This window comes from Bos indicus x Bos taurus, chromosome 9 (assembly GCF_003369695.1).
Source record: "Bos indicus x Bos taurus breed Angus x Brahman F1 hybrid chromosome 9, Bos_hybrid_MaternalHap_v2.0, whole genome shotgun sequence".
Classification (NCBI taxonomy): domain Eukaryota; kingdom Metazoa; phylum Chordata; class Mammalia; order Artiodactyla; family Bovidae; genus Bos; species Bos indicus x Bos taurus.
The window spans coordinates 40,950,378-40,977,814 of NC_040084.1; the positions used below are offsets into that span (position 1 = coordinate 40,950,378).

General features: G+C 39.5%; 1 protein-coding gene across 1 annotated transcript in view; it reads right to left on the minus strand.

Annotated features, from left to right (window-relative positions):
* The window catches only part of LOC113898267, a 175,953-nt gene that overhangs the window by 76,323 nt on the left and 72,193 nt on the right, over nt 1-27,437 (minus strand). The window contains exons 19-25 of the mRNA XM_027551255.1: nt 24,665-24,867; nt 21,803-21,958; nt 19,462-19,555; nt 18,659-18,793; nt 11,690-11,847; nt 10,455-10,566; nt 8,696-8,745 (exon numbers count right to left, since the gene is read on the minus strand). Of these exons, the coding sequence (XP_027407056.1) occupies nt 8,696-8,745; nt 10,455-10,566; nt 11,690-11,847; nt 18,659-18,793; nt 19,462-19,555; nt 21,803-21,958; nt 24,665-24,867 (908 nt within the window). The remainder of the gene's footprint in view (nt 1-8,695; nt 8,746-10,454; nt 10,567-11,689; nt 11,848-18,658; nt 18,794-19,461; nt 19,556-21,802; nt 21,959-24,664; nt 24,868-27,437) is intronic.

Below are 27,437 nucleotides of genomic sequence, written 5' to 3' on the forward strand. Positions count from 1 at the left end.
CGCGAAAAGCCAGCCCTAACCTATGACACCGCCAGACCCACACACGGAATAAAGGACTGAACAGAGATAGCTGGCGGCAGACCATCCCCCTCTGGTGATAGGCAGCCAGAGCCGGAAGGGGACAATCGCAGCCCCAGAGAGACATTATCTATAAAACTGTAAGCAGGCTTCTTTGCTAACTAAAACTTCTTGGGGGTCTGGACGGTCAACATCTGCCTGAGAAGGTGTGCCGGTGCAAAACTAGATAACCGAGTGGTGGGGAGGCGATAAGTCGCAGCAATCGCGCGCGCAAAACACCTCATCACCTGAGCTGCTTGGATCTGGGAAGGGCACAAAACGCAGGCCCAACTGAGAGTCTGCGCCTCTGAGGACTACCCGAGTGCCTGAACCTGAGCGGCTTGGACCCGGGAAGTACAGGCAGCCCAGGGTGGGCCGCGGATGGTTCCCGGCGGAGCAACCTAGAACCTGAGCAGCGTGGGCAGAGAGGCTACACGCGTCGTGAACTGGGGGCAGACCCAGTGTGGCTGAGGCACTGCAAGCACACGCCAGTGTTATTTGTTTGCAGCATCCCTCCCTACCTCCCCTCAGTGCGACTGAACAAGTGAGCCTATAAAAAAAAAAAAAAAATTTAAGTCCTCTATTATTCCTTTAATTTCCACTTTTATAACCGATTACTTTGCAAAAAAAAAAAAAAAAAAAAAGACCCTATTTTTTTTAAAGCAAACTTCATATATATATATTTTTTTAAATAATTTTTTTGACTTTTTTTTCTTTTCCCTTCTTTTCTTTAACATTGTATTTTTGAAATTCCAAACTCTACTCTAGATTTTTAATTTTAGCTTTTTAGTATTTGTTATCAATTTTGTACCTATAGTTTTTTTTTGTTTTTGTTTTTATATAATTTCTGTGACCCTTTTTTATTTTTACTTTTTGTTTTTCTCTGTTTCTTTCTCTTCTTCTTTTAAATAACATTGTATATCTGAAATTCCAAACTCTATTCTAGATTTTTAATTTATGCTTTTTGGTATTTGTTATCAATTTTGTACCAGAATTTTTTTTTTTTATAATTTATGCGACCTTGTTTGTTCTTGTTTGTTTGTTTTTTTCTCTCTCTTTTTCTTCTTCTTTTTTTAACATTGTATTTTTGAAATTCCAAACTCTACTCTAGATTTTTAACTTTTGCTTTTTGGTATTAGTTATCAATTTTGTACCTATATTTTCTGTATAATTTTTGCGACCTTGTTTGTTTTTGTTTGTTCGTTTTTTCTCTCTTTCTTTTCCTTCTTCTTTTCTTTAACATCATATTTTTGAAATTCCAAACTCTACTCTAGATTTTAAATTTTTGCTTCTATGTATTTGTTACCAATTTTGTACCTTTAAGAACCCAATCTTCAGTACCCATTTTTCACTAGGGAGCGAGATTACTGGCTTAACTGTTCTCTCTCCCTTTGGACTCTCCTTTTTCTCCACTAGGTCACCTGTGTCTCCTCCCTAACCCCTCTCTACTCTACCCAACTCTGTGAATTTCTGTGTGTTCCAGACAGTGGAGAACACTTAGGGAAATGATTACTGGCTGGATCTGTCTCCCTCCTTTTCATTCCCCCCATTTATCCTCCTGGCCACCTCTGCCACCTTCTTCCTTCTTCTCTTCTTTGTATAACTCTGTGAACAACTCTGAGTGGTCCAATTGTGGAGTGCACATAAGGAAGAGATTACTGAATAGCCCACTCTCTCCTCTATTGACTCCACCTCATCTCATTCGGGTCACATCTACCTCCCTCCTCACTCTGCTCTTCTCCATATAATGCTGTAAACCTCTCTGGGCGAAACAAGTTTCAGGGCAAGACATACCAAGCAAATTCTCCAGCAGTAAGGAACACAGCCCTGAGCTCCAAGATACAGGCAGCCCAAAGTCACCCCAAAACCATAGACATCCCATAACTCATTACTGGACATTTCATTGCACTCCAGAGAGAAGAAATACAGCTCCACCCACCAGAACACTGACACAAGCTTCCCTAGCCAAGAAACCTTGACAAGCCACCTGTACAAGCCCACACAGAGCGAGGAAACACCACAATAAAGAGAACTCCACAAACTGCCAGAATACAGAAAGGACACCCCAAACTCAGCAATTTAAACAAGATGAAGAGACAGAGGAATACCCAGCAGATAAAGGAACAGGATAAATGCCCACCAAACCAAACAAAAGAGGAAGAGATAGGGAATCTACCTGATAAAGAATTCCGAATAATGATAGTGAAATTGATCCAAAATCTTGAAATCAAAATGGAATCACAGATAAATAGCTTGGAGACAAAGATTGAGAAGATGCAAGAAAGGTTTAACAAGGACCTAGAAGAAATAAAAGAGAGTCAATATATAATGAATAATGCAATAAATGAAATTAAAAACACTCTGGAGGCAACAAATAGTAGAATAACAGAGGCAGAAGATAGGATTAGTGAATTAGAAGATAGAATGGTAGAAATAAATGAATCAGAGAGGATAAAAGAAAAACGAATTAAAAGAAATGAGGACAATCTCAGAGACCTCCAGGACAACATTAAACGCTACAACATTCGAATCATAGGGGTCCCAGAAGAAGAAGACAAAAAGAAAGACCATGAGAAAATACTTGAGGAGATAATAGTTGAAAACTTCCCTAAAATGGGGAAGGAAATAATCACCCAAGTCCAAGAAACCCAGAGAGTCCCAAACAGGATAAACCCAAGGTGAAACACCCTAAGACACATATTAATCAAATTAACAAAGATCAAACACAAAGAACAAATATTAAAAGCAGCAAGGGAAAAACAACAAATAACACACAAGGGAATTCCCATTAGGATAACAGCTGATCTTTCAATAGAAACTCTTCAAGCCAGGAGGGAATGGCAAGACATACTTAAAGCGATGAAAGAAAATAACCTACAGCCCAGATTATTGTACCCAGCAAGGATCTCATTCAAATATGAAGGAGAAATCAAAAGCTTCTCAGACAAGCAAAAGCTGAGAGAATTCAGCACCACCAAACCAGCTCTCCAACAAATACTAAAGGATATTCTCTAGACAGGAAACACAAAAACATTGTATAAACTCGAACCGAAAACAATAAAGTAAATGGCAACGGGATCATACTTATCAGTAATTACCTTAAATGTAAATGGGTTGAATGCCCCAACCAAAAGACAAAGACTGGCTGAATGGATACAAAAACAAGACCCCTACATATGTTGTCTACAAGAGACCCACCTCAAAACAGGGGACACCTACAGACTGAAAGTGAAGGGCTGGAAAAAGATTTTCCATGCAAATAGGGACCAAAAGAAAGCAGGAGTAGCAATACTCATATCAGATAAAATAGACTTTAAAACAAAGGCTGTGAAGAGAGACAAAGACGGTCACTACATAATGATCAAAGGATCAATCCAAGAAGAAGATATAACAATTATAAATATATATGCACCCAACATGGGAGCGCCGCAATATGTAAGACAAATGCTAACAAGTATGAAAGGAGAAATTAACAATAACACAATAATAGTGGGAGACTTTAATACCCCACTCACACCCATGGATAGATCAACTAAACAGAAAATTAACAAGGAAACACAAACGTTAAATGATACAATAGACCAGTTAGACCTAATTGATATCTATAGGACATTTCATCCCAAAACAATGAATTTCACCTTTTTTCTCAAGCGCACATGGAACCTTCTCCAGGATAGATCACATCCTGGGCCATAAATCTAGCCTTGGTAAATTCAAAAAAATAGAAATCATTCCAAGCATCTTTTCTGACCACAATGCAGTAAGATTAGATCTCAATTACAGGAGAAAAACTATTAAAAATTCCAACATATGGAGGCTGAACAACATGCTGCTGAATAACCAACAACTCACAGAAGAAATCAAAAAAGAAATCAAAATTTGCATAGAAACGAATGAAAATGAAAACACAACAACTCAAAACCTGTGGGACACTTTAAAAGCAGTCCTAAGGGGAAAGTTCATAGCAATACAGGCATACCTCAAGAAACAAGAAAAAAGTCAAATAAATAACCTAACCCTACACCTAAAGCAACTAGAAAAGGAAGAAATGAAGAACCCCAGGGTTAGTAGAAGGAAAGAAATCTTGAAAATTAGGGCAGAAATAAATGCAAAAGAAACAAAAGAGACCATAGCAAAAATAAACAAAACCAAAAGCTGGTTCTTTGAAAGGATAAATAAAATTGACAAACCATTAGCCAGACTCATCAAGAAACAAAGGGAGAAAAATCAAATCAATAAAATTAGAAATGAAAACGGAGAGATCACAACAGACAACACAGAAATACAAAGGATCATAAGAGACTACTATCAACAATTATATGCCAATAAAATGGACAACGTGGAAGAAATGGACAAATTCTTAGAAAAGTACAACTTTCCAAAACTCGACCAGGAAGAAATAGAAAATCTTAACAGACCCATCACAAGCACGGAAATTGAAACTGTAATCAAAAATCTTCCAGCAAACAAAAGCCCAGGTCCAGACGGCTTCACAGCTGAATTCTACCAAAAATTTAGAGAAGAGCTAACACTTATCCTGCTCAAACTCTTCCAGAAAATTGCAGAGGAAGGTAAACTTCCAAACTCATTCTATGAGGCCACCATCATCCTAATACCAAAACCTGAAAAAGATCCCACAAAAAAAGAAAACTACAGGCCAATATCACTGATGAACATAGATGCAAAAATCCTTAACAAAATTCTAGCAATCAGAATCCAACAATACATTAAAAAGATCATCCACCATGACCAAGTGGGCTTTATCCCAGGGATGCAAGGATTCTTCAATATCCACAAATCAATCAATGTTATACACCACATTAACAAATTGAAAAACAAAAACCATATGATTATCTCAATAGATGCAGAGAAAGCCTTTGACAAAATTCAACATCCATTTATGATAAAAACTCTCCAGAAAGCAGGAATAGAAGGAATATACCTCAACATAATAAAAGCTATATATGACAAACCCACAGCAAACATTATCCTCAATGGTGAAAAATTGAAAGCATTTCCTCTAAAGTCAGGAACAAGACAAGGGTGCCCACTTTCACCATTACTATTCAACATAGTTTTGGAAGTTTTGGCCACAGCAATCAGAGCAGAAAAAGAAATAAAAGGAATCCAAATTGGAAAAGAAGAAGTAAAACTCTCACTATTTGCAGATGACATGATCCTTTACATAGAAAACCCTAAAGACTCCACCAGAAAATTACTAGAACTAATCAATGATTATAGTAAAGTTGCAGGATATAAAATCAACACACAGAAATCCCTTGCATTCCTATACACTAATAATGAGAAAACTGAAAGAGAAATTAAGGAAACAATTCCATTCACCATTGCAATGGAAAGAATAAAATACTTAGGAATATATCTACCTAAAGAAACTAAAGACCTATATATAGAAAACTATAAAACACTGGTGAAAGAAATCAAAGAGGACACTAATAGATGGAGAAATATACCATGTTCATGGATTGGAAGAATCAATATAGTGAAAATGAGTATACTACCCAAAGCAATTTATAGATTCAATGCAATCCCTATCAAGCTACCAACGGTATTCTTCACAGAGCTAGAACAAATAATTTCACAATTTGTATGGAAATACAAAAAACCTCGAATAGCCAAAGCTATCTTGAGAAAGAAGAATGGAACTGGAGGAATCAACCTACCTGACTTCAGACTCTATTACAAAGCCACAGTTATCAAGACAGTATGGTACTGGCACAAAGACAGAAATATAGATCAATGGAACAAAATAGAAAGCCCAGAGATAAATCCACGCACATATGGACACCTTATCTTTGACAAAGGAGGCAAGAATATACAATGGATTAAAGACAATCTCTTTAACAAGTGGTGCTGGGAAAACTGGTCAACCACTTGTAAAAGAATGAAACTAGAACACTTTCTAACACCTTACACAAAAATAAACTCAAAATGGATTAAAGATCTCAACGTAAGACCAGAAACTATAAAACTCCTAGAGGAGAACATAGGCAAAATACTCTCCGACATACATCACAGCAGGATCCTCTATGACCCACCTCCTAGAATATTGGAAATAAAAGCAAAAATAAACAAATGGGACCTAATTAAACTCAAAAGCTTCTGCACAACAAAGGAAACTATTAGCAAGGTGAAAAGACAGCCTTCAGAATGGGAGAAAATAATAGCAAATGAAGCAACTGACAAACAACTAATCTCAAAAATATATAAGCAACTCCTACACCTCAACTCCAGAAAAATAAATGACCCAATCAAAAAATGGGCCAAAGAACTAAATAGACATTTCTCCAAAGAAGACATACAGATGGCTAACAAACACATGAAAAGATGCTCAACATCACTCATTATCAGAGAAATGCAAATCAAAACCACTATGAGATACCATTTCACGCCAGTCAGAATGGCTGCGATCCAAAAGTCTACAAGCAATAAATGCTGTAGAGGGTGTGGAGAAAAGGGAACCCTCTTACACTGCTGGTGGGAATGCAAACTAGTACAGCCACTATGGAGAACAGTGTGGAGATTCCTTAAAAAACTGGAAATAGAACTGCCTTATGATCCAGCAATCCCACTGCTGGGCATACACACTGAGGAAACCAGAAGGGAAAGAGACTCGTGTACCCCAATGTTCATCGCAGCACTGTTTATAATAGCCAGGACATGGAAGCAACCTAGTTGTCCATCAGCAGATGAATGGATAAGAAAGCCGTGGTACAAATACACAATGGAGCATTACTCAGCCATTAAAAAGAATACATTTGAATCAGTTCTAATGAGATGGATAAAACTGGAACCTATTATACAGAGTGAAGTAAGCCAGAAAGAAAAACACCAGTACAGTATACTAACACATGTATATGGAATTTAGAAAGATGGTAACAATAACCCTGTGTAAGAGACAACAAAAGAGACACCGATGTATAGATCAGTCTTATGGACTCTGTGGGAGAGGGAGAGGGTGGGGAGATTTGGGAGAATAGCATTGAAACATGTATAATATCATGTATGAAACGAGTCGCCAGTCCAGGTTCGATGCACGGTACTGGATGCTTGGGGCTGGTGCACTGGGACGACCCAGAGGGAGGGTAGGGGAGGGAGGAGGGAGGAGGGTTCAGGATGGGAACGCGGGCATACCTGTGGTGGATTCATTTTGATATTTGGCAAAACTAATACAATATTGTAAAGTTTAAAAATAAAATTAAATTTAAAAAAATAAAAATAAAAAAATAAACCACACACACACACACACAAATCCTTCAAGCTAGGCTTCAACAGTATGTGAACCAAGAACTTCCAGATGTACAAGCTGGATTTAGAAAATGCAGAGGAACCAGAGGCCAACTTGTCAACATCCACTGGATCATCAAAAAAACAAGAGAGTTCCGGAAAAACATCTACTTCTGCTTTACTGACTATGCCAAAGCTTTGACTGTGTGGATCACAACAAACTGTGGAAAATTCTTAAAGAGATGGGAATACCAAACTACCTTACCTGCCTCCTGAGAAACCTGTGTGCAGGTCAAGAAGCAACAGTTAGAACTAGACATGGAACAACAGACTGTCTCAAAACTGGGAAAGCAGTATTTCAAGGCTGTACATTGTCACCCTGCTTATTTAACTTATGTGCAGAGTACGTCATGAGAAATGCCAGGCTGAATGAAGCTCAAGCTGGAATCAAGATTGCTGGGAGAAATATCAATAACCTCAGATATGCAGATGATACTACCTTAATGGCAGAAAGCAAAGAGGAACTAAAGAGCCTCTTGATAAAGATGAAAGAGAAGAGTGAAAAAGCTGGCTTAAAACTCAACATTCAAAAAACTAAGATCATGGCCTCTGGTCCCATCACTTCATGGCAAATATATGGGGAAACAGTGGAAACAGTAACAGACTATTTTCTTGGGCTCCAAAATCACTGCAGATGGTGACTGCAGCCATGAAATTAAAAGATGCTTGCTCCTTGAACGAAAAGCTATGACCAAACTAGACAGTGTTTAAAAAGCAGAGACATCACTTTGCCAACAAAGGTCTGTCTAGTCAAAACTGTGGTTTTTTCAGTAGTCATATATGGATGTAAGAGTTGGATATAAAGGGGGATAAACACTGAAGAATCGATGCTTTTGAAATGTGGTTCTGGAAAAGACTCTTGAGAGTTCCTTGGACAGTATAGAGATCAAACCAGTCAATCCTAGAGGAAATCAACTCTGAATATTAATCAGAAGGACTGATGCTGAAGCTGAAACTCCAATACTTTGGCCACCTGATGCAAAGAGCTGACTCATTGGAAAACACCCTGATGCTGGGAAAGACTGAAGGCAGGAGTAGATGGGGACGACAGAGGATGAGATGGTTGGATGGCATCACCGACTCAATGGACATGAGTTTAAGTAAACTCTAGGAGATGGTGAAGGACAGGGAGGCTTGGTGAAGGACTGTGCTGCAGTCCATAGGGTTGCAAAGAGTTGGACATGACTTAGTGTCTGAACAACAATAGGACTGTTAAATAGGCTTATTTAAACACAAACCAGCTAACTAATTGTCCAGATTTCTATATAATACTGCTGTTTATTGAGTTCAGAGTCAGAAATCAGAATGTATAGTTTACATATATTATACTCACTTCTGGCAATATTCAACTATAACATCTCTCTTGACTTTCCCAATTTCATCCTGTGATAAAAGAGAATGATAGTTTTCCTATTAGACAATTGGCTATAAGAATTCCCCAAGCTAATACACGTGCACAAACTTATAGCCAACTTAAAGTGGGAGTAGGTCACACAGTTGAGATGTTCTTTCTGAAGGTCAACCTACTGGGAGGTACTCCCCCTGTGGGTCTTTTCTACTCCTGCACATCTTGTGAGTACACCAAGAATTCAACGCCCTGACTATTCTTTACCTGAACCATTTCTCAGGGTTATGTTTGCAGAGAGCAGTCTGGAGGAATGAGGTAATGTCTCCCTCCATGAAATAGAGCAAGTTTGCTATAATAGAGGTAGATTCCTAAACTCAGTATTCTTCAACTCTGACACAAAACTGTGTTCAACCTCGGCTCCTCCATGTTGCCCCTGGGACTTGGGAGGCAAAGGGAAATGACACAAACGTGAGGCTTATGATGCTGGCTCTGCTGTGAGTAACAAAGTCGTTTTTCTCTGACCTAAGAGTCTAGTGTTCTCTGTCAGCATCCTCAGAGCAGTAACAGGCTACCTTCTTAGCTTATAAGTGGGCTAAAATCCCAGACCTTGACAAAACTAACAATTATCTTGCCTGAATCCTTTCTAATCTGATAGGCATTGGATATTCCTGAAGGGCAGTTAATGAGCTAATACATTTTCACTTGGTCAGTATTTTTTTAATATTATAAAGAGTAATTTATGTATCAAAGTAATTTACTTAAGTACTTATCAGAAGGAGTCGTTTGCCCACATCATTGCTGAGCAGTAATCTAGAAGCCCTAGCTTCCATCATATCCAATTTGTAGAACTGAATTAGGTAAATTGAAGTCCTTCCTTTTCAGTAATAAAAGAACAAAGCCTAGAGATTATAAACCTCGTCATTTCATTCCCAAATAACTATATATTAGCCTAAGGACTCCCTCATCAAAAAAGTAATGAATAATGAAATGATATTCATAAAAATAAGCAACACTTTTAATTGACTAAAGGTTTAAATTTTATGGAGAAGGAAATGGCACCCCAAAGGTTGCTGCTGCTGCTGCTAAGTCACTTCAGTCATGTCTGACTCTGTGCGACACCATAGATGGCAGCCCACCAGGCTCCCCTGTCCCTGGGATTTTACAGGTAAGAACACTGGAGTGAGTTGCCATTTCCTTCTCCAATGCATGAAAGTGAAAAATGAAAGTGAAGTCGCTCAGTCATGTCTGACTCTTAGCGACCCCATGGACTGCAGCCTACCAGGCTCCTCCATCTATGGATTTTCCAAAGGTTAGGTTAGTATAAAATCCTTAAATGCAAACATGGTGGTAGTGTCTGAAAAACAGAGTGGTTATGTCAGCAATCCAACAGGTGAATTGCCAACCTAACAGATGGCAAATGCCCTTGCTCACCTTGTCTAAACCTCCTAAGCACCTGTGGGTCACTCAGGAACCATCAAATGTTTCCAAGCAGGTACTGAAACTTTCTTTTTAGAAAGTGACAAAGCATAATGTGCCCTTGGAAAAATGTACATATTTTAAAAAGTAGACTGCAATTAGCTGACTTCCTTTCTATTTCTTATTGAACTCTCTTTTTCAGTTCTTTATATTTTCCATGGTTTTACCCAAATAGGCTGAAAGCAACAGGTTCCAAGTTAAGGATTTCTTACTTGCTCAAATGTAAAAGCTGATGAGATCTTTAGGGAGCCCTTCTTACTCTACTCACAAGGTTTTTCATTCTGTCAGCCATGGCTTGTTTCCTGAGGAGGAAGGCGTTCAGCATCATGTCCCGCAGCCCCACCTTTTCTAGTTGAATAGACACGAAAGCTTCCGGAGCCCTGACAAGTGAACAGAGGCATGTGAGCCCAAGGCAGGAGATGAGTGCTCATACGACAAGAGGACAACTTGAGAACTCCCTGACTGACGGAGCACCTGGGGCTGCAAACTGGGTACTGCAGCAGGAGAGCAGGTAGCTCTGCTTCTGTGGTCCTCACCTGCTTCAAGTGTTCCTCTTCTATTCACTGGGCATGCTGCTGTGTCACCAGCCTTGTTGGGGACCACACTGTGCCTAAAGCATGCACCAGCAGTCCCTCCCCACTCCTAAACTTCATAGCCTGGCCCAGTGTTTGTACTCCCAGTGTCCCTTTGTACCTTCCTGGTCTGAACTGTAGGGGTCCCTGGATTGATGTGGCCTTGTAAGGGTCCTCTTGACTAGACACATTGGTCTTAAATCTCCCATCCACACACTGAAGTGTGGATTTAGGACACTTGAACTCTGGCCATGTGTCAGATTAATGGCATCTTGAGGAGCAGAGAAGATTTGCCTGTCATTTTCTTTTTCATTCTAAATTTGCCAGGATTAGACTAGAGTGTCATTGGTATGCCTCAGTTATTCAGAGTATTCGTAATTGTTACAGAATACAAACCTCTTTCTTCGTCACAGTGAGATGAGATCAGGATATAACAGGATGTCCCTAGTTTACAGATACATATCTGCAGAGGCCCTGCCTCTCTGACAGTTACCATTCTATTATTCTAAGCAATGGAAAAACCCTTGGTAGGATAGTGAGGGTAGTTCTGTCCTTTTCTGTTTAAAATAGAAGTGGAAAACTTGGACATGCTCATACTCTTCTTCCTTATGTTCTACCTTCTTTGGAGTTTGAAAAATAGAGAGGGAAGGAGGGGAAGACAGGAAGAGAAAGATAAAGGAAAAGAGGGAGAAGAGAAAAGAGGTTGAAATTGGAAACTGTTGACTCTCCTTCATAGACTGGAGCGTATTAGAAGCTAAGCCTTCTTAGTGTTCATACAATGTTTTCAGACAAGGTCTTAAAAATTTTAACACATGCTGGTCACTCTGGAAGTTTAGGCATCCTCCAATCCCATAATACTTGTATTAAATGACTTAAAAGAGGATACTTTTGTTATTATAAACAACTGCCCACTGCTACCCCCGTGCAGTACCTTTTGGTAGCCTGGAATCTTTTTGAAGGATGAGTTAGGGCATCTGAGACTTTTGGAATTGGGGCTAACAGCATGCCTTCTATGCCATTCACAATTCTGGAATTTCTTCTTCTGGTTGGACCCACTCCACTATGATTTCTCAGACCAGAACTTATTTCCTACAATATTTCAAACCAAAGTGAATTAAATTTGTTGAATTTGTAAGTCTTGTGGTACTGACAGTAAAATTATCTAACAGCTATAACTGATCCCAAATACATGTAAATGGCCTGGTACCCTAGGGGTGAGAGAGAGTAGAAGGGAGAGAAGAGAAGAGAACAAGTAAGGGAGCACATGGAAGAGATACCACTTTGTACAATGAAAGGGTGAAGCACTAAATGTGACTATTTACAGAACAGAGTTGTCTAAAGTGCTCTCCGAAAAATTTCTCCATCTTACAAGGTGGCTAGTTGGAGTGCTTTGTATAGGGGCCTCTCAAGAAATACAGCTGATGAACTTCAGGGTACAAGATCTGAAGAATCATCTCAGGGTGCCATTCTGGTACGACCTAAGCAGATGGAGGTGGGCTGTATAAGCTGCCCTGTACAATGTATTAATGAAGGAGGGAGAGGTGGAGGGATGATGGGCAAGAGGGGAAGGAAGAGTGGGAAGAAAAAAAGGGAAATCTCTATCTTCCAATATTCCTATTATTTATGGAGGATAAATACAAGGAAAGATAGATGGGATTCTTTTACATTTTTCTAAAATACTAACTAAAAGAAAAACATTAAGCCTTCAAAGGAAAGCCCATTCTTTTTCAAAGAAAGAAGGCTTTCCACAGCTGAATTACTGAAGGAAAGGAAAATGAGGCAAAAGAAAAAAAATCTTGAGTTAAAAAGTCTAAAGTTTCCATCTTGATTTTTTCTGAAGACTCAGGCTATCCCAGTCTCCTAAAAATAGTAGAATATACTAGTTCAGAAGACACAAGGGGCCTTAGAAAGGATATGAGTGAGCTAAGAGGAAAGAAAACAAGCTCTGTAATCAGAGCCCAGTGCTGACACTCAGCAGGTGATCTTGGCTCTGTCCCTTAACCTATCAGCCTATTTCTTCACCTGGAAAGAAAGGGTAATGTCCTCCATCTCCAAGGTTGTTCAGCACATTCCATGAGTCCAGGCTCATCCATCACTTTAGCTTACCACCATGCCCAGACAATAGAAACTGCTAAATTGAACCCTTAATTTCTTGACTCCCCTCAGTGCATTGAAAATCCCAACTATGAGGATCTTTTGTTTCTAGCCTCAATTTCTTTTCCAGTCCCTTCCTACAAATATGATTACATCTATTTTATTCTTAATTCTCCTACACCTCAAGCTTCTTTTTAAATTCTGATCCAATTTCTTAAAGAGTTATGATGGACTAAATGTTTCTGTCTCCTCATAAATTCTTAGATTGAAGCCCCAACCCCCAATGTGATGGCATTTAGAAATGGGGCCTTTGGGAGGCAATTAGGATTAGATGACGTCAAAGGGCAGGACCCTAATCTGATAGGGCTGATAAAGCTGGTATAAGAAGAAGAAGAGACACCAGGACTTTCTTTCTGCCTTGTGAGGACAGTGAGAATGTGGCCATCTGCAAGGAAGAGAACTGTTACTAGAAACTGACATGCTGCCTCCTTGATCTTGGACTTCTAGCCTCCATAACTATGAAAAAATAAATTTCTGTTGTTTAAGCCTCCAGAACTATGAAAAAATAAATTTCTGTTGTTTAAGCTACCAGTCAATACTACTTTGGTATGGCTTCCCTAGCAGACAAATGCAGAAGCTGTAAATATTCTCTGCTTCTACATTTCTATCATTCTCTTACTTTTCTACTCTGGTAGTCTGGCTTTCACTCCAACCCCATTAGAATAGCTCTCTCAGAGTCAGCAATGAACTTCTGAGAATGTAAAATAGCCTAATTTCAATTCCTGCTCTTCTTGTTCTTCCCTCTACATTTAATTTAACTTCTTCCTCCTCCTCCTAAAATATAATAGCTTTATTTAGGTATAATTGACATTCAGTAAACAACACACAAAGTATACAGTAATTAAAGTATAAAGTAAATTAGATAAGTTTGGACTTATCTAATAAGTATACAACTGTGAAACCATTGCTGCAATAAAACTAAAGCCCATAGCCATCCCTCCTACCCAGCCCGCTTCCTCAAGCAATCACTGCTCTGCTTTCTCCAACTATAGATTAGAACGCATTTCCTAGAATTTTATATAAATGGAATCATGCAGTTATATATACTTTTTTTGGTTTGGCTTCATCTATATTGTTGTCTATGTCAACAACTTATTTCTTTGTATTGCCGAGCAATATTCCACTGTAAAATATACCACAATTTATTTATCTATTCACCTGGTGGTGGACATTTGGATTTTTGCCAGCTCTTAGCTGTTTTAAATAAAGCTGCTATAAACATTTACGTATGTCTTTGGACGGACATGTGCTTTCATTTCTCTTAAGTAAATACCTAGGAGTGAAATGGCTGAATCATATGGTAAGTATATGTTTAACTTTCTAAGAAACTGCCAAGCTGTTTTGCAAGGTAACCATTTTGCATTCCTATCAGCAGTGTATGAGTTTCCGATCCTCCATGTCATGCCAAGACTCAGAATAGTTTAAATTTTAGCCATTCTAGTGGGTGTGCAGGGGTTGCTCACTGGAGTTTTAATTGCATTTCTCTAATAATTAATGTTGTTGAACATTATTTATGTGTTTATCTGTCACCTGCTCATCTTCCTTGGTGACTCATTTCTTCTTGAAACACTCTACACCTTTGGCCTGGACACAGTAAAAATTTTATTACTGTATCAATTTTATTACTGTATCAATTTTATTACTGTATCAATTGTATTACAATTTCATTTTATTACACAGTAACAATTTTATTCTCTTTCTGTTTCTTTCCTTCCTTCCTCCCTCCTTTCCCTTCCTTTCCCTTGTTCCCTCTCAATGTCTCCATCATTTATTCTTCCTTACTATATCATTAGACTTCATCCTGTCCCACATCTGTAGAAGAGTATATAAATACACACACATATATATATAAAACTCACATGTATTACTATATATATTCATGTATTCACATACATATATATAACCCTAGTCCTCTCTACCCCTCCTTGTGCTATGTCGTTTCAGGCTATTACTCTAAATGCCTTCCCACCCCTGTTGTATCTTCCTATTTGGTGACTTTCACCATTTACTTCCTGGAGGAATCTCAGGAAGTGACATAAAAGCCTCTCAACCTGGAAAACCCCACTTATATCTGTTTTACATATTGGTATTCTTCTTAAGATTAATTGAAGAAAAGATTCCATATGTCAACTATGCATGAAAACCACAGGTGGGGCCAAGCTGGGCATCCATTTTTTCCTAGTACTCATTTGTCTTTTCATAGTATGCTTGAGCATCAGAAGGTCTTCTCTCTACTCAAAATGATCACATAGTCATCTCTGCCAGTCAAAACACTCATCCTTCAAGTTTTTCCAAATGTCCCCACTCTGTGCTGCCCTTTCTGGTTCCCCAGATGTGAGCTCTCTTTTTTTAAAAGTCCTCCTATAGCTTGTTGAACCTCTATTATTCCTTGTATTTAAACCACTTATGAGCCTGTCCCCATTTTATACACCAGATATAATTTCTCTAGTATTCTTGCCTGGAGAATTCCATGGACAGAGAAGCCTGGCAGGCTACAGTCCATGGGATCACAAAGAGCTGGACACAACTAAGTGACAAACACTTTCATTTTCACTTCATGAATCAGACCTCAGTATTATCTGATGAGCCTAACTTAAAGTATGTACTGAATTAAGACTTGAGGGGTTGAATTTTTAAAAATCAATATAACTTACTCTATCCCTATTTTCTACTTCAGTATTTGATTTCTATGGGAATTAGTATTTGGCAGTAGAAGTGAAGATTGAATATTCTTGCCATACTTATGAATGTATACTCTTTTATTAATGTAAAGAGTGAAAATAGAGAAATGTGCTAAGGGGTAAAATGTGGTAAGCTGTATAGGATTCATATATCAAGAATATAGATGCTGGGAAAGACTGAGGGCAGGAGGAGAAGCAGGAGAGAAGATGAAATGGTTGGATGGCATCACCGACTCTACAGACATGAGTTTGAGCAAACTCTGGGAGATAGTGAAGGTCAGGGAAGCCTCGAGTGCTGCAGTCCATGGGGTCACAAAGAGTCAGATATGACTCAGCGACTGAACAACAACAATATAGAATTCATAAGGCTTAGAGAATGTTTAAGACCATCTGGAAAGTTGACTTCCTAAAGTTATATTTAATTTTGCACCTAAATTATATTCACAAGTATATACACATAAGAGTGAACTATATAAAGTTGTTTTTGGAAATGGGGGGAAATCTCTGTGAATTAATTCAGAGTGATTTCTAGGATATACTGTTAAGTGGAAAAAAATGCCTTAGAGTATTATATACAGATAAAATCGAAAACCCCTTCATGATAAAATCATCAAAAAGCTATGAATAAAAGTGAATGTCCTCAACTTGGTAAAAAAAAATTATCTAAGAAAAACTCATAGCTAACATCATATGTAATGGTTAAAGATTGAAAGCTTTCCTCCTAAGATAAGGAATAAGACAATAATATCCATTCTCACTGTTTCTATTCAACCTTGTACTACAGTGTCTAGCTAGGGCAATTGGACAAGAAAAGGTAACAAAAGGCATCCAGAATGAAAAGAGAATGTTAAATTTATCTCTATTTGCAGAAGACATAATCTTTTACATAGAAGATCCTAAGGAATTTACAAGCTTAGCAAGATTGCAAAATAAAAGATCAATTGTATTTCTATAAATTAATAATGAACACTGAAAATGAAACTAACAATTCCATTTACAATAATTTACAAATAATAAAATGTTTTGGAATTAATTTAACAAGAGAAGTATAGAACCTGTACACTGAAAACTATAAAATATTGTTGAAAGAAATTAAAGAGGACATAAATGAAAAGACTTCCCATGTTCATGGATCAGAAGATTTAATATTGTTAAGATGGTAATAGTATTCAAACTGATTTACAGGTTCAATGCAATCCCTGTCAAAGTCCCAAATGGCTTTATTTTTTCAGAAATTGACAAGCTGATCCTAATATTCATGTGAAAATGCAAAGGACCAATAGCTAAAGCAATCTTGAAAAAGAACAAAGTTGGAAGACTTGTACTTAATTTCAAAACTTATCACAACTCTACAGTGATCAAAACACAGTGGTACTGGCATGAAAACAAACGTATAGACCAGTGGGATAGAATCAAGAGTCCAGAAATACACCCTTACATTTATGGTCTATTGATTTCTGTTAAGGGTGCCAGGACAATTCAATGGGGAAAGATGAGTCCTTTCAACAAATGGTACTGGGACAGCTGGATTACTACACTCAAAAGAATGAACTTGGATGCCCTATCTCATACTACATATAAAAATTAACTATAAATGAATCATAGACCTGAAAGTAAGAGCTATAACTACAAAACTTTTAGAAGAAAACATAGGAGTAAATTTTTGTGACTTTGGATTAAACAATGGCTTCTTAAATATTAATATAACACCAAAAGAACAAGTTAAAAAAAAAAACTAGGTAAATTAGACACATCAAAATGAAAAACTTCTGTTTCAAAGAACATCATCAAGAAAGTAAGAAGATGATCTTCATAATAAAAGAATCTACTTGCCAATCATATACTTGATAAGGAACCTGTATTCAGAATATGCAAATAACTCTTACAACTCAGTAACAAAAAATCCAACTTTATAAAAGGGCAAAGGATTTGAGTAGACATTTCTTTAATATATATATATATATAAATAGTCAATAAGCACATGGAAATATGCTCAATGTCACGTCATAAGTAATTAGAAAAATACAAATCAAAGTCACAATGAGAAATCATTTTACCCTATTAGGATGGCTAAAATTAAAAAGACAATAATAAGTGTTAGGAAACTCAAAACATGCATATGTCCTTCGAAAAACTTATACTTAAATGTTCATGGCAGTGTTATTTATAATAATCAAAAAGTAAAAACAACCCAAGGTCTGTCAATTGATAAATGGATAAATAAAATGTGGTATATACATATACTAGAATACTATTCATCAGTAAAAAATAAAACAAAAAGAAAATGAAGTACTGGTACATGCTACGACATGGATGAAACTTGAAAACATTGTGCCTAAGTGAAAAAATTCTGACCTAAAAGGCCATATGTTGTACGATTCAATTTATATGAAATGTCTAGAATAGGGAAGTCTACAGAGACAGAAAGTGGATTACTCGTTGCTAGGAGATGAGGAAAGTGGGGGATGCGGATTAGGATTTCTTTTTGAGAATGAGGAAATATTCTGGAATTAGATGGTGGTGATGATGGTATGATCCTGCGAATTATATGTTAAATGGGTGAATTTTATGTAATGTGAATTGTATCTCAATAACAACTAAAAAGTTCAAGAGAATATATTTTGTGTTACCTATTGTGACAAAAAGAAGGGCAAATGTATGCTTACTTTTGCAATAAGAAATACAGGAATGATAAAACAGAAAACAATGGAATCATTTATCTACAAAGGGTAGGAGTGGAGGAACAGGCTATTTTCTGCTGGTTGATTCTAGCTAGTCAATATTACAGCATTACACACAACGGAAAAATTAAAATTATTAGCAAAGCTCTGTAAATTAAGAGACCCAGTAAGAATCTGATCATGTGTTACTATGTATTAGGAAAGGAGAAAGGGAGGGGAAGAGGGAAGGAAAGAAAATAAAAAGATAGGGGGAAATGGTCAAAAAGGGAGAAAGGGAAGGAGGGAGATGGAAGGATGGGAAGAAAGAAAGTAGGGAGGAGTGTCAAAGTGAGGGAGGGGAAGGGGAATGGAGGGAGAGTGCCTCAGGCTTCTCTTACGGCTGACCTTGATAGGGGGACAGCTCCCACGGGGTGTGTGATAGAAGGATGCCTGCTGGACAGCCACCATTAAAGCATTCTTCTGAGTAGCCTGGCATGCTAGGGTCACTTGCATATTTTCCACTCCTGAATGGCACAAGAGCTAAAGGAAGAAAATGTGAAAGTAATTAGCAATTTCTCTCTTACAGAAAGAGATTAAGTTGAGGGTGGGGATCACCACTCACTCAACACGTAAATACATGGATCAAACTGTTGGATTTGCTGAGACCCTTGCTCCTCAGCGACAGGCCTAAAGCTGGTTTCTCCCTAAGCAGTATTTCATCCTGTGAGGGCAGGCTCTAGGCCGAATTGCTCTGTATCTGGACACCATCAGGTTTCCCCAGTTGTCAGATACAGGATACATAGGCTCTGATGAACTAGCAAACATACGCTCAAAGGCAGGCTCTTGTAAAACTGCCAACATTAGATTAATGTTTAAAACATACACACACAAATACAAACCTGCACACACACACACAGAAGCAAAGAAGTCCATCTGAGTGGCAGGGAAAAATAACACCAGATTTGAAAATATCTCTGGACTGCTGGGGAAGTCCCAACATGGGTTTCTTTTTAATACCAAGCAGAGGTTATCTCAAGAGGTATTATATGTCAGACAAGGAAAGCCATCATCATTATTTATGAAGGTGAAATCTTTTCTTGTATACGGGGTCAAACTAATGTGAATTAAACATTATACTTTTTAAGGAATACACAAACAAGTTGCTTAATTTTACTTTCGTTTCCTTTTTAGAAAAAAAAATAATTTACCTTAAGAATGGCTTCCTTTGTATAAAAACTAAATTTGCCAATTTGGTTATCATCCACTTCGGAGATAGCTAAGACAAGAGTAGCAGGAGAATATCTGCAAGAAGAAACATGATGTTGTTTTGATGTGCCGTACAGTTAGCCAGGAGATGCCTGTTCTGAAGGGACAGAGTGACATGATCGGCTCTGAAATACCAGTAGTAACAGCAAGGACAGATTTTACACAAGACTTAGTATTTCCATCCAAAAGCTGAAGGGCTCCAGGGTCTTTTCAGTCCTTACTGGCCTCAATCTTCTTGCAGTTTGGTTGTGGTAACCATCTGAGATAGACTTTCTGAAATTCTTTTCTCATGGTCACTATTCCTTTGCTCTCTTCCATATTTCCTCTTACCTTCTTGACCTCATTTGCACAGGCCCCTCACTGACTTGGCCCCATTTATTCACTTCCTCACTCTCTCCCATGACTCCAACAATCAACTAAATGGTCTTTGCAGCCATGTTTCTGCCTTGGGACATGGTCCTTCATTCATAACTCTAAGACTTTGTCAAGTAATTGAATATCTAGGAATCTTGGTTCCTTCATCTGTAAATGGAAATATCACCTATCTTAACGGAGATAATATGCATGAATGTGCTTCTCAAAATGTAAGTCACTATGCTCATGGTTGGATGGCATCACCGACTCAATGGACATGAGTTTAAACAAACTCTGAGAAACAGTGAAGGACAGGGAAGCCTGGCGTGCTGCAGTCCATGAGGTCACAAAAAGTTGGATCTGATTTAGCGACTGAACAACAATAATGCTGACTGAACAACAACAATAATGCTCGTGTTTGGTATATGTTGTTGTAATGGCACTCCAAAGTGATAACTTGAAGGAATTAACATACATAAAACAAATGCAAATTCAAGATACAAGTTCCTTGGATGTAAAAACCTTCCCCTGGTAATTCAGAAAGTGCTTCAGATCTTGAAGGATCTCTGGGTCATCAGTGGGAGGACCAATCACCACTTGGCCAGGCCACAGAACATTCAGACAGTTTGTGTTGATTGGTTGATTCTGGCTGAACAAAAATATGGCCTATTTTCACAGCAGTGTAAAATAACAGCTCTGGCAGGAGGCCCTTGATGATCCAGAGAACAGCTTGGCTCCAGGTTGGAGACCTAGCCTCGTTTGAGGCCCAATCACACTTTCTGCCTTCAGCTTCTGTGAGATATCTTTGTATCTTTACAATAAATCACCTTTTTGGTTTAGGTTATATGACAGGATACAGCATGGGGGATTTTGCTTTCAGGGAACAAGTGGCAATGGCTGGAGACATTTTTGATCATCACAAATGAGGGAAAGCATACTGCTGACATCTGGTAGGTAGAGATTGGAGATGTTATTAAACTACCTCTGATGTAAAGAACAGCCCTCTCAAAGAGAGTTTTCCAACCTCAGATTTCAAATTTCTGAGGTTGAGAAATTCACTCTGTGGTCCTAACCCCTTCATTCCAGCCTATGCTCTCTCCTTTAGCATACTGCTATACTCTGAGCAGTAATACACAATAGCAAAGCAAAGGTGACCTTCCCTCCTTTAGAGTCAGCTCTGCCTTCCTTTTGGGGGGACTCATATCAGGAATCTCCAGGACAGAGCTAAGACCCTCAGGGGAAGACAGACAAGGAAAGAAGAGGGAGATGAGTTTATCCCTGGTAGGCATCAAAGGCTGACTTTGTATGGGGGGGAGGGAAGATTCCCTTCCCCCACTGAGTAGATTCTGGTCTGTTACTAGTAAGAGTGTTTTCTTTGGGGCAATGGGCTAAACCTATGGGGCATGAAAAAGAGGTTTCACTGGTTTGAGTTGGCTTCTTATACTGGCAAACAAAAGAGCCTGACAGAAATATTGCCATACATATTAGATACACATTGCATTAGAGTTTTGAGCAAGCAGTTGCTAAAAACCTTGACTGACTCTTTCCTGGTCCCAGGGAAAGTAAGAGCAGAGATCTGGGCAGGGATCCATGATTCTTGCTCCATCAGACCAACCCTCACACTCCATTCTATCTGGAAGCAACATGGTTGCCCTGGGCAGTTGCTGAGCCTAAGATTCCATCCATTTGAGCTCTCTAATCTGATTCTTCCATTTTTCAGTTATTCAATGTTTTTAACCCAATTATCCCCCTTGATTGAGATCTTATTTTTTCCCATCCTATTAAAAGGAAAAGAAAATATTGACATCATGGCAGATAGATTATAAGGGAGAGATTAGAATGCAATTGCATTTGTGGTGCTGATAGAAACTATTTTTCACTGCCATTCTACTGTTTCATTATTTTTACTTTGACTCTCTCAAGGCTCACCTGTCTACGCAGTCACTGTCCTCCAGCAGAGAGGTTATAAAGACAGGAGGTGGATGGACCACCTTGTCCTTGTGTGATGCAGATTCAAAGTGAACAGGCCTCAGATACAAATGGAACTCTTCAAAACCCATCTCACACGCCAAATCCTTATAGAGACTAAAAGTGGAAAAAAAAAAAAAAAAGCCAAGAACATTTGCTGTTAATTTCCCTAAAAGGAAAGTAAGTGGTAGGAAAACCAAGCCATCTGAATAAGCACAAAAGCAAAAGTCAAAACAAAAGTAGCCAAGTCCGGTGTGAAATGAATGAGTCACAAGGTTTTGAGTCTGCCCTCAGCTATGATGGTTAAAGATAGTAGTTAAGGTAGGAGGAGATATGCTTGGGCACTTCCCCAACTCTCATTTCCTGCAAGCTGGCTTCTGTCTTCCGAGCGCTCCTGAGGTCACCAGTATTGCTCTCAGTAGAAAGTTGACCATTTTTTCTCAGAGATCCTCGGGGCTGGCCTGTCTGCTCCTTGAACCATTTTTTTCTCCTGAATCCAGGATCTCCATGCTTCTGCCTCATAACCACTCTGTCTTCACTGGCTTCTCCTTTTTTTTCTTTTTCTTTTGAAGCAGCCTTCCCCCATCACCCAATGGCAACCCACTCCAGTATTCTTGCCTGGAGAATCCCATGGACAGAGGAGCCTGGAGGGCTATAGTCCATGGGGTCGCAAAGAGTCGGACATGACTGAGCGACTTCACTTTCTTTCCCCCACCACCCATGCCATGCCATTGGCCTTTTTGGAGACTCTTCAGGACCCTGTGCAGGTCACCCAGATTTCTTGGGAGGGGACCCCCACCAGCTGCTCCCTCAGGCTGTTGATGACACAGTTGCTCATTGCTATGATGGGCCTCAAAGAGCTGCACCCATCCCATGCCAGGGCCCTGGCTGGGGCGGAGAGTGGGGGGCAAGCACCACTGCCCACATCCCCACATCCCGCCACTGCTGCTGCCACTGCTTTCTGGCTTCTCCTCTTTATTTTCAAATTCCTGGTGTCTCCTGGAGTTCCAAACCCAGTCCTCTCCTCACCTTCTGCATGTCCTCCTTGGGAAGTCTGTCATTCAACTCTGGGCCATTACCATCTCCCTTTTGTGTAAGAACCTGTGACCCCATCTCTGTCCTCCTTCAACTCTGAGCTCTACTCCCCCATGACTTGCAGCCAGGCTCCATTCAGATGTCGCTGTGGCATTTCAGCCTTCTGTGTTTAGAATTCCTTCCTTTCTTCTCTTATCCCCATTTTAACACATTTCTTCATCTTGAGAAGTTGGTACATTAAGGCTGAGTTCAAATGACACCTACATTAGTTTGCTAGGCTGCTGTGAAACAGTACCAAGAACTGGGGGTGGTGGTGCTTAAATAACAGAAATCTGTCTCAGTTCTGGCGGACAGAAGTCCAAGATCAAAGTGTTGCAGGGCTGGTTCCTTCTGAGGGTTCTGAATGAAGGATATTTTCTAGGTTCTCTCCTCATCTTACAGATGAACATCACATCCTTATGGCTTCACATAGTTTTCCTTCTGGATACATCTGTGTCCAAACCAGCTCTTCTTAGAAGGACACCAGATATATTACATAGGAGCCCACTCTAATAACTTCATTTTCTCTGTAAAGACTATCTCCAAATAAGGTCACATTCTGAGGTACTAGGGCTTAGGGCTTGAACATTTGAATTGTGGAGGTACACAATCATCCCTAGGCCTTCTTCTGTAGAGCTTTCTCTGATTCACTTAGAAAGAATGAAATACTCCACTTCCTGTGCTCCCATAGTATGTTGTTCATATGACTAGAATATCATATTAAACTTTATTAGGGGTAACTTTTAGACTGTGAACTCCCTGAGAACAAGGATCAGAAATTATGAGGAGATAGTATCATAGTGGTTAATATTATCTTGGCCCATAGTTTGATTTCTGCTTCTACTACTTTCTGGTTATGTGATCTTAGGAAAATTACTTTTCTGAGCCTCTACTTTCTTGGTTGTAAAATGTTTGCAAGCTATTATATCATAATATCATATCATAAGGACATCATTAATCTATTATACATAAGAATATTCTGAGAATTAAATGAACTAATACATGGAAAGTTCCCAGTACAGACCCTGGACACAGTAGGCCCTAGATCATGGTTTATGGTGGATAACTGGACTCTCTGTGTCTTCAGGGACTCTCATGGGGCAGAACACGAAACTCATATATGTTTGCAACAAATCCTCAAGTTCCATATTTCTCCCGTTTAGGGAAATGTTCATTTAAATGTCTTACCATCCTCTCATGCGCAAAGCAAAAACAGAACTCACCAAGTATTCTCTCCCCCTGCCTGTTGAACATTTCATACTTCCACCAGACCTGGATGCTATCACTGACTCATTCTTTCCTTTCTGAAGGCCCTCCACTGGTTCTTCTCTGCTATTCAACTTAATTATATTTGAGCACTCAGTATCATTAGGTGCTTGATGAGGGTCAGTCTTCATACCCAATAGGATACTATGGAAAACAACACGGACAGAGCTTTTACATTTAGGGAGCTTACATTAGCAGGAAAACTAATAAACCAACATTAGGCACCTAATTAAAAGGCAATGGCTGAATGGAGAAAAAGCCCAGGTGCTTAGAGGAGAACCAAGACTAGCTGAGTAGTGAGAGAGGCCTGTGGGAGACCTGAAAAGAGAAACAGGGAGGGAGGGAAGGTGGAAGGGAGGTCATCATTTCAGTCATTTAGAAAGCTCACTCTGGCTACTCTGGGAGCACAGATGCGGCAAGGCTTGTGGTATGAAGACCCAGAGTCTATTACCCTCCATGTGGATCGTGAGTCCCCCTACTGACCGTGCCAAGTGTACAGTCTCCAGACTCATCTCTATCAGCCTATGCCGGAGGGTCAAGAGTTCCAAAAGTTTGGAAAACATTTCCAGGAGCAGCATTTGGGAATCTTGGCCTTGGTTCTGTCCTTGGTCTGCTGCAGATTTGAGCGCAAGCAGGCCTGTCTCCCCCACAAGAAAGGGATCACCCATCACTTTAGCTGAAAATAGCTGAAAGAAAACAGAATACTTTTAAAAATACAAAATAAAGGAAAAAATTTGAACATATTAAGAAAAATATGTCAGAAGCACAGACTCTGGATCCAGAGTTCCTAGGCTTGAGTTCTAGCTCTGGCACTTAGAAGCTGTGAGATTTAGGGCCATTCACTCAAATTAACTGTATCTCAGTTTCATCATCTGTAAAGTGGCAGTAAGGATAATAACAGCACCTCAGTTCAGTTCAGTCGCTCAGTTATGTCCGACTCTGCGACCCCATGAATCGCAGCACGCCAGGCCTCCCTGTCCATCACCAACTCCCAGAGTTTACTCAAACTCATGTCCATCGAGTCAGTGATGCCATCCAGCCATCTCATCCTCTGTCATCCCCTTATCTTCCTGCCCCCAATCCCTCCCAGCATCAGGGTCTTTTCCAATGAGTCAACTCTTCACATGAGGTGGCCAAATATTGGAGTTTCAGCTTTAGCACCAGTCCTTCCAATGCACACCCAGGACTGATCTCTTTTAGGATGGACTGGCTGGATATCCTTGCAGTCCAAGGGACTCTCAAGAGTCTTCTCCAACACCACAGTTCAAAGGCATCAATTCTTCAGCACTCAGCTTTCTTCACAGTCCAACTCTCACATCCATACATGACTACTGGAAAAATCGCCTTAACAGGAACTAATAAATCATAACTGTATCATAGGGTTGTTGAGAGGGTTGAGTTAAATATATGCAAAAGTGCTTTTTTTTAATAATAGCATTTGCATTATCATTATTATAAATGTTTTAAGCCAAACTAAAGAGAGAAATGACAAAGATGACCTAAATAGAAGTCTCTGATATATTGCAAGTATTTTGGTGACCAGTGATAATAATGATAATTTCTTATAAACTCTAATTGAAGTTTAAAATTTTTCAAGTATTTTCATGTATATTAACTCATTTTTATTTTTACAAGATCCCCATGATTTAGGAATCACAGATACTATTATGTCCATTTTATCAGTTAGGGATCTGAAGCAACACTGAAATTTTCTAAGGTCAGACAACAGTATCAAGAATAAATTTAGTTTTCCTAGTTCCAAGCTGCAGTTCTAGAGTATACCAAGCTGCCTCTTCAGTGCTCCTCTGCTCAAGTAACCCAAGCCTTGGGTGATTTGTGAAGTTACTACATTGTTCTTTAACATCCTCCTGCCTTGGTCACCTCCTCTGCTCTGACATTTTTGCTAGCCTCTAATATACCACTTCCAGCAAGGACCAAGTCTGGGGACCATCTCTAGTCTGTCTTTCCTGGTTTGGCATCCCAAGAGTAGATATACTTATCTACCAAAGGCCTTGCCTATTCAAGGATGCAATTTCTAGACAACTGAAGTCTTCCAAAGTAATAAAGAGATTTATTAATTTCCTGCTTGTCTATTGAGCGCAATACCTGCCCCATTTTCTGTCCCAGTACAAAAGATTAATCTGAATATTTATCATTTCTAAGTCTCAATTTGAACATATTAAAAAAAATAATTTAAACTGTATGGGAAATTCTCTGGTGGTCCAGTGGTTAGGACTCAGTGCTTTCACTACTGAGGGCCTGGGTTCAATCCCTGGTTGGGGAAACTAAGATTCTGAAAGCCATGCAGTGTGACAATCCATCAATCAATAAAAAATAAAACTGTGGGGGAGAAGCTAAGATGACGGAGGAGTAGGACGGCGAGAACACTTTCTCCCCCACAAATTTATCAAAAGAACATTTAAATGCCGAGTAAATTCCACAAAACAACTTCTGAATGTCGGCAGAGGACATCAGGCACCCAGAAAAGCAACCCAAGTCTTCGAAAGGAGGTAGGAAAAAATATAAAAGACAAAAAAAGAGACAAAAGAGGGAGGGATGGAGTTCCGTCCCGGGAAGGGAGTCTTAAAAAGAGAGAAGTTTCCAAACACCAGGAAACCTTCTCACTGCCGAATCTGTGTGGAGCCTTGGAAGCACAGAGGGCAACAAAACAGGGAGGAAAAATAAATAAACAATTAAAACCCGCAGATTACGAGCCCTAGGGTAACTCCCCCAGTGGAGAAGCAGCGCAGACGCCTGCACATGCCATTAGCAAGTGGGGGCTGGGCAGGGAGGCGTGGCATGGGCTGCATCGCTTAGAGTAAGGATCTGGCCTGAATACCCCAAGCGCTATCTGAGTGAAATAATTTGGGCTAGCAAACCAGACTGTGGGATATCTACCACGCGAAAAGCCATCCCTAACCTAAGACGCCGCCAGGCCCGCTCACTGAACAAAGGACTGAACGGAGATAGCCGGCTGCAGACCTTCCCGCTCCGGTGACAGGCAGCCAGAGCCGGAAGGGGGCAATGGCAGCCCCAGAGAGACATTATCTATAAAACTGTAAGCAGGCTTCTTTGCTAACTAAGACTTCTTGGGGGTCTGGATGGTCAACATCCACCTGAGAAGGTGTGCCGGTTGTACACCTAGATAACTGAGCGGCGGGGAGGCGATAAGTTGCAGCAATCGCGCTCGCCAAACACCTCATCATCTGAGCTGCTCGGACCTGGGAAGGGCACAAAATGCAGGCCCAACTGAGTC